This window comes from Talpa occidentalis, unplaced genomic scaffold, assembly GCF_014898055.3.
Source record: "Talpa occidentalis isolate TD23 unplaced genomic scaffold, MPIMG_talOcc4v2.1 talOcc4.10, whole genome shotgun sequence".
NCBI classification, from domain to species: Eukaryota; Metazoa; Chordata; class Mammalia; order Eulipotyphla; family Talpidae; genus Talpa; species Talpa occidentalis.
Genome location: NW_023600993.1, coordinates 11,623,626 through 11,639,006, shown reverse-complemented (window position 1 = coordinate 11,639,006; position 15,381 = coordinate 11,623,626). Strand labels below are relative to the sequence as shown.

At 35.1% G+C, this 15,381-nt stretch overlaps 1 protein-coding gene across 5 annotated transcripts in view; it reads left to right on the top strand.

Moving 5' to 3' along the window:
* Positions 1-14,074, top strand: part of ATP2C1 (ATPase secretory pathway Ca2+ transporting 1) — a 105,488-nt gene extending 91,414 nt beyond the window's left edge. For 2 of the 5 annotated variants that reach the window (XM_054689114.1, XM_037524404.2), the window contains 11 exons: positions 2,091-2,261; positions 3,237-3,334; positions 4,464-4,514; positions 5,449-5,615; positions 6,333-6,401; positions 7,003-7,119; positions 7,902-8,049; positions 8,489-8,584; positions 9,726-9,867; positions 12,006-12,130; positions 12,693-13,144. In XM_054689114.1, the coding sequence (XP_054545089.1) occupies positions 2,091-2,261; positions 3,237-3,334; positions 4,464-4,514; positions 5,449-5,615; positions 6,333-6,401; positions 7,003-7,119; positions 7,902-8,049; positions 8,489-8,584; positions 9,726-9,867; positions 12,006-12,130; positions 12,693-12,713 (1,205 nt within the window). In that variant the 3' untranslated portion in view covers positions 12,714-13,144. The other 3 variants (XR_008549547.1, XM_054689080.1, XM_037524400.2) reach the window with 3 other exon arrangements.
* The last annotated feature ends 1,307 nt before the right edge of the window (positions 14,075-15,381 follow it).

The window sequence follows — 15,381 nt, the reverse complement described above, 5'->3', positions numbered from 1 at the left end:
TGGCGGCCCAGCAGCGAGTGCAGCGCTGGTGTGCAGGGGCAGGGGGTAGAGTGTTGGGGGGTAGAGGTGGGGCGGGCGCCATAGCTGGTCCTTCCCTTTCAGATAGTCATCTGGTTTATTTTATGAATTTAAGTATATATATTCATATGCTTAGGTGGTCTCACTCAAGGAAGAGTAGTTTCCCCTAACTTTATTATTTTAGTGAAATGGGAGTTAAGCTATATAGTTCCTGGGAGAAAGGAAACAAATTATATTAAAAATAGTCTTACCCATGTGACTGAGGCAAGCACTTTCTCTGGATAGATTTTTAGGACTTCTGCTCTAAAGAAAAACTAGTTTTGGAAGGGTTTTCCCATGACTCTGAAAGGTTTTGTTATTATTAGTAAGTCACAGCAGGAGGATTTCAAAGTTGGCTTGAATTTAGCGATCCTGAGAAGTCCTAACGGTCTCATATGTCCTGGAATGTGCCCCGTTTTCCTTAATTATTGGAATGGGTTTCACACTCTTGGATTTCGCCTGACTCTTTCCTTGTGAGGGTTGTACAGGTTTGTGTGCAAGTGGTTTGGTGTTGTGACCTTGTGAAACACTCCAGAGTTTTGTAGAGGAGAAATCTTTGTTTCCTGGGCTTTGGGAAACATTCAGGTTATTTATCTTTTACTTCATTGCTTTTCTTCTTCCTCTTGCTCCATTTTTCTCTTCCCCCTGAAAAGACCATAATGAAGAACAGCAGAAAGATTCAAATTTTAATATATGCTTATGTTGCATCTTGTAAGTTTAAGTTTCTTAAAATATATGTGTAGCCCTTACTTTTGTAATTTGAATGTGTTTTGGTTTTATATTTCAGTCCAGGGCTCACCACGTGGAAGTTTATCTACCCTCATCCCAAACAGTACCCACATCCCAGTCATTTGTGCTAAAGAAGTAAACAGATAAATACAGGATACTAATCTAGATTCCCACCACCCCTCCATTGAGAGTGCCGAGAGCCAATCTCCCTTTCATTTGCTGAAACTCAAATTAGTACTCACTGTCTCCTCCTGTTTCCATCTGCCTCTATGCCAGCGCCAGGGCCTGTCAAGTGGCTCATTCTATCCAGGGTGAAGCCTTTTGGGCCACATCCATGCAAGTAGTTAGGTATATTACTCTTTTACATGGAAAAAATAGGCATTATTTACCTTTAACCTTGTCTTTCCAAATACCTCTAATACTCTTCTTGATTAACAGTGGCTACATCCTTTGCACTCTCTGGGACTGTTTGGTTTCTCCACCAGCCGCCTGTGTTTAGTTTGTCTGCTATTTTGTATTTTCTTACATCCCAGATGGAGCCATATCCCTTTGACTCATAAGGTAGTTTACCAGAAGTTCCAGAATTCTGAGCATAAACTAAATGATATATTTGGAAATTAAAATACTTTGTGCTTTATCTTAAGTGGCCAAGGATAACAGGAAATTAAGTATAAATAATAACATGGTGGTATAATTATGTACTCTTATAGAACCAAAGTTACAAATTTAGACCTGTGATTGTTATAGAAAGTTGAAGGAATCCAATCTGTTGTTTATATTAGTGCCTTTACAGATTAACTTTATCTCTTGTGGTCTGTCATATACAAAATTAATACAGCCTTTGCTGTTGTTTAGGAGACCTACAAAATGGAAATATCATGGTACTTGGGTAGAAGTTACCTTCAAAGATGTTTTGTTTAAAATTGACTTTGAAGTTTAGCAAACTTGTAGCTTCACCAAATAATGAGTTATATTTTCTAAAGAGGCAATACTTTATGTTGAAAAGAGCTGCATGTAATTACTTTGTGAAAATATATTTTCATTTGCATTTGGCTTATCTTTTCTGCTTACCTGTTCTTCAGTATGAGTTCTTTAAATTTTTTAATAGCTTAAAGCAACCCCCTACCTGAAGCCATTAAAGTATAATGTCGTAGCATGTAACAATTTTTATTTTTAAAATTATGTAATAACTATGATGACATTATAGTCTTAAGTGAATTATTTGAGAAATGTTTTAGCTTTTGTCAGCTAAATTCTAATGTTTTTGTGATTTATATTTTCTTTATTGGCTTTTGTTTCCTAAGTTCTTGCTCTGGCTTCTGGTCCTGAACTTGGACAGCTGACATTTCTTGGCTTGGTGGGAATGATCGATCCTCCAAGAACTGGTGTGAAAGAAGCGGTTACAACACTCATTGCTTCAGGCGTATCCATAAAAATGATTACTGGGGACTCACAGGAGACTGCAGTTGCAATTGGTACAACAAGGCTCTTCCTTTTGTTGTTGACAGTTTTTCTTAAATTAGTGCAGTGCTTTGTGAACATGAGATGTGTCCAAATAATATTGATTCTTCGTTGTTTTTTTTCCATTCATACTCTGTAAAAGTGTGAGCAAAAATTTTTCTTTAAAAAGTAGTACCACTAAAAATGTATAACTACATCATTATGAAATTGCATATATATTCACAAAAGGATAGATGATTATTTCCAATCTTATAATCTGCTGACATGAAAATCACTAGGTCATAAATATGAAAGGAAGCAAAATTATTTTTGTCTTTCAACTTAAATAAAATAGCTTATGTCTCTATTTCTGTTGTCTGTATATATGGCTATGCTATTTAAGATTAAGAGGTACAGGAGAAAAAAGGAAAGTTACTCTCCCAGAACCTGTAAACTATAATTTATACTGATAAACAGTTCACTGGAGTTTATTAATTCTGATTTTAATGTGGAAAGAGATTAAACCAGAAGTTTCACACTTTAATGTTATCTGACAACAATCTATTACTAGAAACAAAATTAATGGGAAGATTGCACCTGGAAAAACTTTTCAACATTTACTTTTGTTTGTATACAACTATTTGATTACCAAAAATCCGTCACCATTTTGTTTGACTTTGGATTCTCCTCTTAAAATGCACTCTCATCTTCATTAAAATTGAGGTATTGAGCAGAACCTGGTTGGTCTAATTTCAGTTCTTAAGTATGGTGGGATCAATTGTAAAAAAAAAAAAAAATCTAATTCTTAAATTTAAACAAAAACATTGAAAGCCACAGTCTTTTCACTAACTCAGATAAGTTTGTTTTAGCAGTAGTTGGTTTGTGACTCACTGTTACGGAGACATTTTATACTAAAAAAGAAAGAGAATGTTTAGCAAATCATATTAAGTGGACAGTGTGTTGACTAAACCAGTTTGGTTAATTATGTTTTCTCTCCCTTTTCATTTTAGCTAGTCGTCTGGGATTGTATTCCAAAACTTCACAGTCAGTCTCAGGAGAAGAGATAGATGCGATGGATGTCCAGCAGCTTTCACAAATAGTACCAAAGGTAGGCTGAGACTAAAACCTTTAGATTGGAAGGCAGGCCTTACTCTGAGTGTTCCCCTTCCTATTATCTTAATGAAACTGTGAGAATAGCTGGGACATAACCACCAAATTTGTTGGTCTAAATCTAGAAATGCAGTATTACTATTGAAATCAGTCTTATCACTGAGGGAATGTTTGATGTGATCATTATAAGTATCAGTGCAAATTCGTTAACTTCAGCAAGAACAAGTTTTCTCTGAGGAAGGTACTATGACAGTTAGCAATGGTTGTGTTGTATTTACAAAGTACGGTGCAAAGAGAGAGGTGTCATTCTCTTTCCTTTAACCTGAGTGCTCTGAACTGGAGTTAATGAATGTTGTTTTTCACAGCATCTGGGAGCAGTGTGTGTGTTTGTTTTGTTTTGGATTGAGAGGGGAAGGTTCTCTAAATCTGAAATGTACCCTATGTATCTGTCCTGCCTGATAGTTCCTTCCTAAAATTTATTTCTGAAGGAATAACTTCCATATTAGGTTCCCTGGGGGACATTGGGACAGAGTGTATATTACTAAATATATGTGAAGCCTGTAGTTAATTAAACATTTTCCCATTAGACCTTCATTCATATTCCAGAGATGTGAGCAAGTAGTGAAACTGACTGATTTAAAATTTCGTTTTATTTGCTTTCTTCAGCTCACTTTCTGGCTTGCTGATAAAAATGCTAATGAACTCTAAAAACACTATGTAAAAGTAGTTAGAGAAGAAGGAAACAAATTACAAATTACATCATTAGTCTGCACAAATTACACCATTGGTCTTTTCCAAATAAGAGTTTTTGTGCATTTATTATGGCAGATACTCTGATGTTATTACACATGATTAAACCAATATAAAATCTCAGACTTGTGAGAAACTCTGAATTGCTAGAAGTCCTCCATCTCTAAGGAGGACTTTTTTACTAGGGTTTTCTCCCTGGTATTTCATGTCTTTTGAATACATACCTTTTTTCTCCAAGTATTATTAATGAATTTTTTTAGTCTTTTGGGCCTAGCTAGACCTCTCTGCCCTCCTTTATCTTTTTCCTGATTTCGTGTGTGGGTCATTGTAATCTTTCTTAACATTGAAGATTTTTAGTGTATCCTGTATTTTAACAGGTTGCGGTATTTTACAGAGCTAGTCCAAGGCACAAGATGAAAATTATTAAGGTGAGTCTCTAAGAATCAAGGTAGTTCTATCTCATTATGCAACAAGTACACAACTTTTGGCCTTTCATTATAATTGTATGACTAAGAGCATGGAAGTTGGAGGTGTGATGAAGCAAAGCAAGTGGTATATTTTTGAGAGCCTGCAGTGGGAGAATTTAGTTAGCATAGGAAGATGTAGAAGAAAAATTTACTGAACTACCTGCACCCTCCTTTAAACAATTCAACAATGTAGAAGTAGGCTCTGAGGAAGTTAGTAGCCAATGCATCCCAGTGTGAATAGCAGTAATCACTCAGAAACTGAATAAATGTAGCCTTCCCACTCCCAAAAAATAATATTTTGAGCATGTAAACAATATTTAAAAGGTTATGGCTACTTATATTATTAGTCAAATATATATATATATATATATATAAAGTGGCTGACATTGTATCCATTAGTTAATGGACTCCAGTTATTTGTCATCTTAAAGGCCTGCCACTTCATTAGTTAAGAGTATTATTGACATCTGGACTGGATAATTCTTCATTGTGAGAGCCTGTTTTGTGATTTGTAGTGTGTTGAATGGTGATCATGGCATTTATTCTCTTACCCTCTTCATACCACTAGCATTCCCCAAGTCATGACAGTAAAGTAGATCTCTAATATTGCCGGCTGACCCCTGGGAGACAGAATATCCCCTGAGAACCATTGGATAGTTAACTGACTGTACACCAGGCGTTAGATATATAGTTCTCTCACACAGAAGTATCAGTAGCAACTTTTCTAAGCGTTATCTTAAGCCCCGCAATATATTTAAGTTTGTTGTAAAATTGGTGGTCTTTATTATTTTCAATCTTAACTATGTGTTAAAAAAAAAAGTAGAGAGGATTTGTTTTTCTTTTTATCTGTGTGTAAGCAACATTTTTATCAGAATTTCTTCCTCTTGGACTCTAGTCTCTGCAGAAGACGGGATCAGTTGTAGCCATGACAGGGGATGGAGTGAATGATGCAGTTGCTCTGAAGGCAGCAGACATTGGAGTCGCAATGGGCCAGACTGGCACAGATGTTTGCAAAGAGGCAGCAGACATGATCCTGGTAGATGATGATTTCCAGACCATAATGTAAGTTTTGTTTCAGTGAATGTGCATCTTAGAACCTTACCCCCTCCCTTCCCATACCACACCCCCCACCCCGACAATTCAACTGACAAAGAATTGGCAATTTTTAAATATTGGGCAAAAACTAAACTATTTCACTAGGTTAATTTTATTTTATGTCCTAGTGTGTAGTTTGCAAGAAGTTTATTTGTATGGAATGCAAAAGGCATAGTAGTAAATGGCAGGGCCATTGATTTATGAAACATTAACCAAGTACCAGCCAAGTGTCACACTTTCTGGCCACTGGTGTGGTATTGTAGTGAACCTCATGGAGCTTTTATTCTAATTAAATTCAGGCTATATGAAATATGCATGCATTTCATATATTTAAGAAAAAATGAACTTGGAGAGGTAAAGAAGATCATTATTTCAATATAATGTGTAGTATTATCACTTGTATTGAAAGACAGTAAGTAATTTTAATGTTGAAATATCTTTTTAAGATAAGAATTTTAGTATTGTGCACAATGAAATTAAGGTAGACTTAGATTTAGCTTTAACTACTTGCTACAAATGTCCCCATTTCTTTTTCTAATCCAGATTGTGTGAAGATAATAAGATTATTTTATTGATACATGGGCTTTGTCAGTTGGAAGTTGTTTTCAAAGTTAGCTCAACAGTTTTTAAGTATAGATGTATCTTTATTTTTGTGTGATATTTTCTTTTTTTTTTAAATTTCAGGTCTGCAATTGAAGAGGGTAAAGGCATTTATAATAACATTAAAAATTTTGTTAGATTTCAACTAAGCACGTAAGTTTGTAAGAAGTTTATCTTTATGGGTCTTACAGATAAACAAAAAGTAGAATTTAAGCAGAGTCCTAGAAGTTTCTGGGTTCTTGTTTCTGAGGGTTGTTCATGTATAAGTTTGGCAAAATGAAAATTAATTGTAGTCTGAAATTTCAAATGGTGTGATAGTTTCTAAATGTGTCAGAAAGCTGTATCATCATCAACATATATAAACCCTTATAGATTACTTAATAGCTTCTAAAATTACTAAAAAGGGGGCGTGAAACCTTAGTGTTTACTTTTAGTATCTTTTTTCCAAAAGTAGAAAACAGACCAAAAACAGTTAATTGTCATTGAAATGCTTCGCTTCTGTGTAGCACCAGCTACTCCAAACTCAGTTTTTAAAATCTCCCTCTATTTACTGTTGTTCAAATACTGTTTAAATATTATGGATTCTAAGGGTTAACACAGCTTCAAAATGTTCACATGAATGAAACATAGATCCTTAGAAACATGGCCTTTAAAAAGTAGTAGTAAATTGAATTTTTTAAAAGTTAAAAAAATATAAAATTAATAAGAATTTACTATGTGACAGATTTTTTTTAATGACTCTTTTTTTCAACAGGAGTATAGCAGCATTAACTCTAATCTCATTGGCTACATTAATGAACTTTCCTAATCCTCTCAATGCCATGCAGATTTTGTGGATCAATATTATTATGGATGGACCTCCAGCTCAAAGGTAAGCATTTTTTCATGTATAAACTCAAAACAAGGAATAACAGTGTGATAATTAAGTTTTAAATTTCATTCATGGAATACATGGGAAATATTTGCAGCAGCATCTGTGTTATAAATTGTGGTAAGTACAAATGTATATATCATCTATATATCATTTGTTCTCTGTGGGTGCTCATTCATACATTATGGACCTGAACCTTTATGCTGTGTTAAGTGTCCTGCCTTGAATTGAGAACAGAACTGGGAACTGGTACAAGGTCCTGATCTCAGGAAGTAAGCCTTTTGTTTCTAAGAATGGACTATAATAGGAAAGCTCTGAGTCTAGTGTTCAATTAACTAGGTGGTTTTTTTCAATTTAGAGATTCTAGGAAAGTATTGAAGGACCTAAAAAAATCTAAGTGTTCTTTTTTTAAAGAAGAGGGCCATATGTATGGTTTCTCGACACAGAGTAGTGATACATGTCAAGGGAACCCTGCAACACATCAGTTCAGCTGCAACTTCCTTACATGGAAGATAATTCAGAGTTCAGCTGATACTCTATTTCAGGCCATGTTTAAAATAAGTAAATGTAAATGAAATTGGATAGTTTCTTTTTAAATTTGACTACTGAATAATTAGGAGGGAAAGATAAAATCAGTAGTTATTTTCTAGTTATCATAGCCAAGGTTTTCCTTGTGATTCAACATCTTGTTTTCCTGAGAAAGCATTTAGTTTCCTGAATAATTGAGTAACAAATCCAAATCTTAAATTTTAAAGTAATTGACTTTTCTTTTTGTTTTAAAGCCTTGGAGTAGAACCAGTGGATAAAGATGTCATTCGTAAACCTCCACGCAACTGGAAGGACAGCATTTTGACCAAAAACCTGATACTTAAAATACTCGTTTCATCAATAATCATTGTTTGTGGGACTTTGTTTGTCTTCTGGCGGGAGGTATATTCACTGGATAAATTGCTTTATTAATGTGTGCTTTGTATGATGGGCTCTTGGTTATTTTGATGTGTTACATGGAAGATGAAAAGTTAGGAGAGCTCTTTGAAAAATATAAGAGCTGTTTAAAATAGTTTGATTTCAATATGTAAGTGTTAATAAAACTTCTGTCTATTAGAAAAATTTAAATCTGCAGAGAAGTATCAGATACAATAAAAATTAACAAATTTGGATAAAAGCTAGAAAATCTGTGTTTAATAATATAGGAACTTTATTGTCATAAGAGTTATTTTAATATCCAATATATGGTTTGTAAGATTATAGCTGTTCATTTTACACTGAAGATGTTTCATCCTAAGAGAAAGAAAATAATAAGCTTTTCAAAGCATGTGGTATTTGTCCATTAAGTTCAACCACTGAAAAGTCTTGTTCCTCTTGACAGCTACGAGACAATGTGATAACACCTCGAGACACTACAATGACCTTCACATGCTTCGTGTTTTTCGACATGTTCAATGCACTAAGTTCCAGATCCCAGGTACGGTTAGGTGATCATAGCTGATTGATTTAGCTGGGTAGAGCATTTTCTAATAGTAAGTAGGCAAGGATTATGGATTTTTAGCATTGCTTGCTTTTATAACCACAGATTACTGCTCTCGATATAGCTTTCCTACAAACTTGTGCCTGTAAGCGTATCATCATGGAGATGGGGCAATTGGAGAGATAAGCCTTACCTTTGACCAGAAAGAAGATCAAAGTAAATCACAAGTGTCATTACCTGATCTTTTTTTCCATTCTCTTATTATCTGTAGCTCTGTGATAGGTTCAGATTAACATTTTCTGAGCATAGGACAGATCTCATGGATTCTGTTACCGCGGTATTAGTCTTACTTTAGAAAAAGAAACAGAAGTACAAGCACAATTTGGTGTATATGAATTTTTCCCATTACTTCCATCAGTGTGTCAAAGCTTATGACACTTAAAATTTTCTCTTCTTCCCCCATTGTATCTTTAGATGTAACTGCTTTTCTTAATCAGAGTACTTCATTAGAAAAAGTGGAGTAGAACCTAGTGGTACTTTTCTAGAGCATATCCTTGAAAGGTTGTTCCATATGATACCTGACTATTCATTTCAGTTTTACAGCACCTTGTGAATACTTAGCTATATTACTATTTACCATGCTAAAATTTTTCAAGTACAGTAAATTGAGAAATTTAGACTAATTTTTAAAGAATCAGTAGTATTTGGTTTTTGTTTTAAGAAAGTCACTTTTACTCTTTCAGTATACACATAATCAGGTTTATTATTCAAGAAAAGCTCTTAGATTATCTACCTTAAAGGACAGAAATGATTTAGCAAGGTAATTATATACAAATGAAAGTTTTTTAATGCTTTGGCATGCTAAGGTACATTTCTCTCTCTCTCTCTCGCTCTTGCTCTCTCTGTGTGTGTATTTATATAGCAGAGCTCTTTTTGAGTAAGCCCTTTTTTGATAAAGAGAAGCTGCTTTAAAATATGTCCTGTTCCATTTGAGTTATTCCAGAATTATAATTAAGAGATTTCATGGTACTGCCAGTGTATTGTTTAATAAGTTTATTAAAAATTGAAGGTGATTGTATTAATAATAAAGTTGGTTCAATGACCAAGGAGTAATAATTGAACTCTTCTTTGCCAACAGACCAAGTCTGTGTTTGAGATTGGACTCTGCAGTAATAAAATGTTTTGTTACGCGGTTCTTGGATCCATCATGGGACAGTTATTAGTCATTTACTTTCCTCCACTTCAGAAAGTTTTTCAGACGGAGAGCCTAAGTATACTGGGTAAGGAAAATGTTATCTTTATAACATACTTTAGATCAGTTGTTGCAAGTATTTGTATTTTTTCTAATAAAGGTTTTCTTTTAAAAAATGAAATATGAAGAGGCTAGCTTGGCTTGGAAAAGGAGTGTGGCACTCTTTTTTTATTTGGACAGGTTTAGGGAAATCACTTTCCTTACTCTAGATTTTTTTTCTTGTAAATTTGTTATAGATTATCAGTTATCAAAGTCCCATTTGGTGACTGAAGTAGAGCTAATCAAACGTGTTGAGTAATTGTGATTTATAACTTTCCAGTCTCATAAGAAAAGAAAATTGGGGCCTCCCTGGTGGCGCAGTGGTTGAGCGCTGGACTGCGAAGCTGTCCGCAGCCTCTGCAGTGCTGGTTCGATCCCCGGCCACCGGCGAGGGTCCCACATGGCGCGCAGACCTCTCCTGCCGCCCGCTGCTCCCCTCAGCGGTGTACTTCAGTCTGCCTGTTCTGCTCTTCCCTCTGGCTCTGGTGAATTCTCTCACCCTTCAGCGCTTCTGACTGTACCCAGTGCTTGTATAAATAAATAAATAAATCTTAAAAAACAAAAGAAAAAAAATTAGATTTAAAGTCATTAAAAACCAAATTGTTCCTCTTTAAAACTACAATTTTGCTAAACCAATAGTTTAAATTCTTACTAATCAGCTTATTCTAATTATATGAAATAATAATCTGATCATAAAGGCAGAAAACTCTATTAAGATAATGTAGAAGATAAACCTTATTCTTTCATATACTGTGTTTAGTGTATTCTCATATAGTTCATTTAAAAATTAACCTTTCTATGTAAGTGTGAGAATGACACATTTTTATGCTAATGTTACCTTTAATTCTTGGGTTTTAATTTAATTTCAATAGTTACAAAATTGAGTTATACAACCTCACTGACTTTTTTTCATTTTAACGTTTACCTTAAAGTTGAGCTAGTTTAATTACAGTATTCTAATTTCATATTAACATTCCTGACTATTTTTTAAAAAATGGAGTTTTAAAGTCACAGCTGTAATTTTTCAGGCAGTAAATATGAATGGGGTTGTGTGGATATTGTTGCAAAGACGGGAAAAGATGGCGTTCTTCTAGGCTTTCAAATAGACTAGATACAGACTTCCAGGTAATCTTCAGATAGGCATTTTCATAAGTTATTTACCGCTCTTGAATAACTTTTTTAAAAGACTGATTTCCAAGTAATCTTCAGATAGGCATTTTCTTTTAAAGATTTATTTATTTATGCATACAAGAACTGGGGTATAGACTAGAGGGGCAGGGGGTTGGGGGTGAAAGGATTCACCAGAGACAGAGTAGGTAACAGAACAGGCAGATCTACTGAAATACAGTGCTGAGGGGAGCAGTGGGCGAGACAAGGGAGGTCTGCTGTGCCATGTGGGTCACCTCCCTGGCCGGGGATCAAACTCATGCTGCAGTGGCTGCGGATAGCTTCATAATGCTACGACTTAACCCCGGGGAGGCCCCTAGATAGGCATTTTTAATGAAATTACTTACCACTCTTGATTAACCTTTTAAAAAGGCTATGCGAGGGCCTCCCTGGTGGCGCAGGGGGTTGAACACAGCGCTGTGAAGCTGTCCATGGCCTTTGCGGTGGGAGTTCAATCCCCGGCCGGCTGGGGAGCAACCCACATGGCACAGCAGACCTCTCCTGTCTCGCCCACTGCTCCCCTCAACAGTGTATTTTGGTACATCTGCCAGTTCTGCTCCCCACTCTGTCTGGTAAATCTTCTCACCCTCCCACAACTCTGGCCTGTACCCCAGTTCTTAAAAAAGATGTATAGATTATAATAAATAAATAAATAAATAAATAAAAAGGCTATGGGATCTATGAAATAGAAAACACCTTTTGCTTGTGTTGCTATTATAGTCAGAGGACTTGGGTGCTGTTGTCTGCTTCCTTCCTCCCCTCACCGGGTGGCTCGGGTTAGATGATTTAGTACGCGGGAGCCATACTTTGATTTTTAAACTGAGTCAGATTGTGTCTAATGGGGTGGTTGTGAAACAGTGTACTTAAAAGCTGTAGTAAAAAGTTAGAAAGATGTAAGCTGTTAAACTTTGCAACTGTAAGTTTCAAAGAATTGTAAAATGAACTTAAATTCTCTTGCAGATCTGCTGTTTCTTTTGGGTCTCACTTCTTCGGTGTGCGTGGTGTCAGAAATTATAAAGAAGGTAGAAAGGAGCAGGGAAAAGATCCAGAAGCATGTTAGTTCGACATCGTCGTCTTTTCTTGAAGTATGATGCATATTGCATTCTTTTATTTGCAAACTAGGAATTGCAGTCTGAGGATCATTTAGAAGGGCAAATTCACGAGGATAATGAAGATTTGAGAACTCCTATGCTTTTCATTGACTAAAAATGAGTGTTAATGTTAAAGACTTGATTTTGAGACTTTAACCTGCTGGCAGTCCCAAACAAAATTATGCAACTTTGATAACATATTCCTTGATTTAAGTTGGCTTTTGCGATGGAGTGGAACTTTTTAAAGTTATAGGGCAGTTATTTAATTACAAAAAAAGGCAAAACCTGAACCACCTTCTGCACTTAAAGAGGTCTAACAGTACAAATATACTATCTTCTTAGATATAAATATTTTTTTTTAATTTTTAAATATTGTACTATTTATGGTGGTGGGGCTTTCTTACAGATAAACAAATAAATCCAGTCATTACAGAGGCATTCTATTATTTGGTTTAGAAGTTGATTCCCAGGAGTGCCATATTTCAGCTACTGTATTTCCTTTTCCTACAATGTAAGCAGTTCAGATAACTTTGTGTTACCATTTTTGTGTCTCAAGGTTTTTTTGCACAGGATGTGACCACTGTCAGATCACTGTTCTTTTCTTTCTTTTTGTGATTGAAAAGGCCTCTACTGCAATTTGAAGTAAATGTTTGCTTTTCTTAGTAAGTATAAATGTTTGCCTTTTTTTTTTTTCCTTTTAAGGTATGAGTCTTGGTCTAGCAAAATTAATACAGGGTTGTCAAGTGGCATTCTAGTTAGGATAGCAGTGTCTGTAATTGATGCGGCCATAGAGAGAAAAATATTTAAGAATGATTGCACTGAAATTTATAACACTGTTTTAACATGTTTTACTATCCCTTTTTTGAGTCAAATATAAATGCATATCTTGTTAAATACTATCCTATCCTAAATACAAATCCGAGTACATCACCTGAATAACTGAATTTTATTTCTTGAAATGTCTCTCTCTCTCTCTTTTTTTTTTTTTTTAATGTGTGTTTCTAAACATCATTCTTAGGGTAATATACTTAAAGAATAAAATTCCCAGCAAGCAGATGGTTTATGAACCAGGTGTATATGGAAGAGTCTGTGCTGGCCTTGCTCGTCGTGTGTCTGGGGCTGCTTCGGATGGCAGCACAGCCCCGAGTCCCTCCTCTCTTACCTGCACCACGTGTTCTCTGCCTTCTTTCTGTTACACTGCTAGAGAAATAAATGGACTTGTTCTGTGTAATGCCATCATTTTTATAATAATATGAGGAGGTGTAGGTAATCTCTTTTGAATATATGACAGATTTGGACTAGAAATTCAAAGTTAGAAATCCATTTTCCTGTTGAAATAGAAACAGGTCTCAATTTTTTTTAAACAGGTTTAAATTTTGTTGAAGTGAATGGGGTTTGTATTTTATAATTTGCCATTTTTAAAAAACTCAGGATAAACTACTCTCCAGTTTTTATCAATATTAACCTACCAGTACAAGGACTAAAATGTTGTTTTTTATAACAGGGAAAATATTTGTTGAGCCCTTGTTACTGAAACAGTCAAGTATGAGGAGCTGACATGTCTGTAGAGTATTCGACTTGACTCTGTGAGGCTGACTAGTCAGATGGACTTTGTTCCATGTCATCAGATGGAACATGATACAAAGTCATTTTAGTGCCTGTCTCATTCCTATATTTTGTCATTTTTCTTCTCTGTTACAGATACTTGAAATGCGTTTAAATGCATGTCAGTCTTCTGGTTTGCATTTTAGTTTCAGAGTATGATTCCTATGAAATAAATGTGCCTGTCCTTTCCTTCAGTATCTGAACCAAAAAAAAAAAAAAAAATTATTTTAATATGTTACTGACCATCCAGTTAGGACTGTTAACATTAAAATTATCCACATGTATTAAATGAGACAGTACTCAGGGTACACAGAATGTTTGGTTTAAAAATAAGTTAAATATAGAACAAATATATAATACAGCTACATCCAGGTTTCTGTTTTTCATAGCATATTAACAAACTAGAATATTTGTATCTATCTTCCTTAGTATATTATCCAAATTAGCATGGAAATTAATTTAAATGTGCTACCATTGGAATTTTAAACATTTACTTCACTTCCTAATCCTAGAGCTTGCTAGAGGCAATTTTATAATTTTAGTTGATTTTTTTTTTCCAGTTAAACTGCCTCATGTTATTTGGCCTCAAATAAGAAGGGGACTTAAAATCAATTCACTAGCTAGGTAGACTAGACAAGTCTCAATATAGCTTAGTGTCTTCTCTCACATTTGTATTGGGCATTGCATGAAACAATGGAAATGGGAAACCTAAACAACATCCTTCCTCAAGTTTAGTTAACAGAAGTTTTTAAATCTTTTCTGCATGTGCAAGGCACAGTGAATTTACCTTGGTAGTCATTCTGAAATCACTTTATTTTGATCTCTTTCATATAGGATGTAAGTAAAATGAGTATTGGCTATAGTTAAAATAGTTTCTCACTGGAATGAATTGGTGGTAAGAAGTAAATACCATAGGGCCTTTCTGGTGGCACAAGGGGTTAAGACACAGCACTATGAAGCTATCCATAGCCACTGCAGCACAAGTTCGATCCCCCACCAGAGAGGTAACCCACATGGCACAGCAGACCTCTCCTGTATTGCCCTCTGCTCCCCTCAGCAGTGTATTTCAGTACATCTGCCTGTTCTGCTCCCCACTGTCTCTGGTGAATCTTCTCACCCCACACCTCTCTGTCCTGGACCCCAGCTCTTGTATGCATAAATAAATAAATCCTTTTTTAAAAAAAGTGAATGCCACATCTAAGAACCTTAACTTTACTAAACTTTTCTGCCTCTACCATTTGACAGTTGTTGAGCTTTTTACTTCTACATACACCTTCCCCCAAAACTTAGATGTCTTTCAGTTATTTAGTAACTGGAAGGTGCTAGAACTAGAAAGATAATGATAACACTTCCCATTAAGAATTCATGGACTGGACTAGTAGGGGATATGAGTGGTCTTTGCTCATTATTTTAAAGTATACATACATTAAAATCAATCTAGCATACGTTGTACTGGAAGATTCCCTTGACATTGTCATTTGGAATTCTTTGAAGTACCTTTTTTAGACTGTGCTGCAATTCAAATAGTAGCTTATTTGAATACTAAAATACAGTATGCATAAATATTAATCCTTACTGTTATGTGCCTGGAAAACATAATCCAGATAATTAAACTGACTTGAACTCAGTCAGTACTTGGT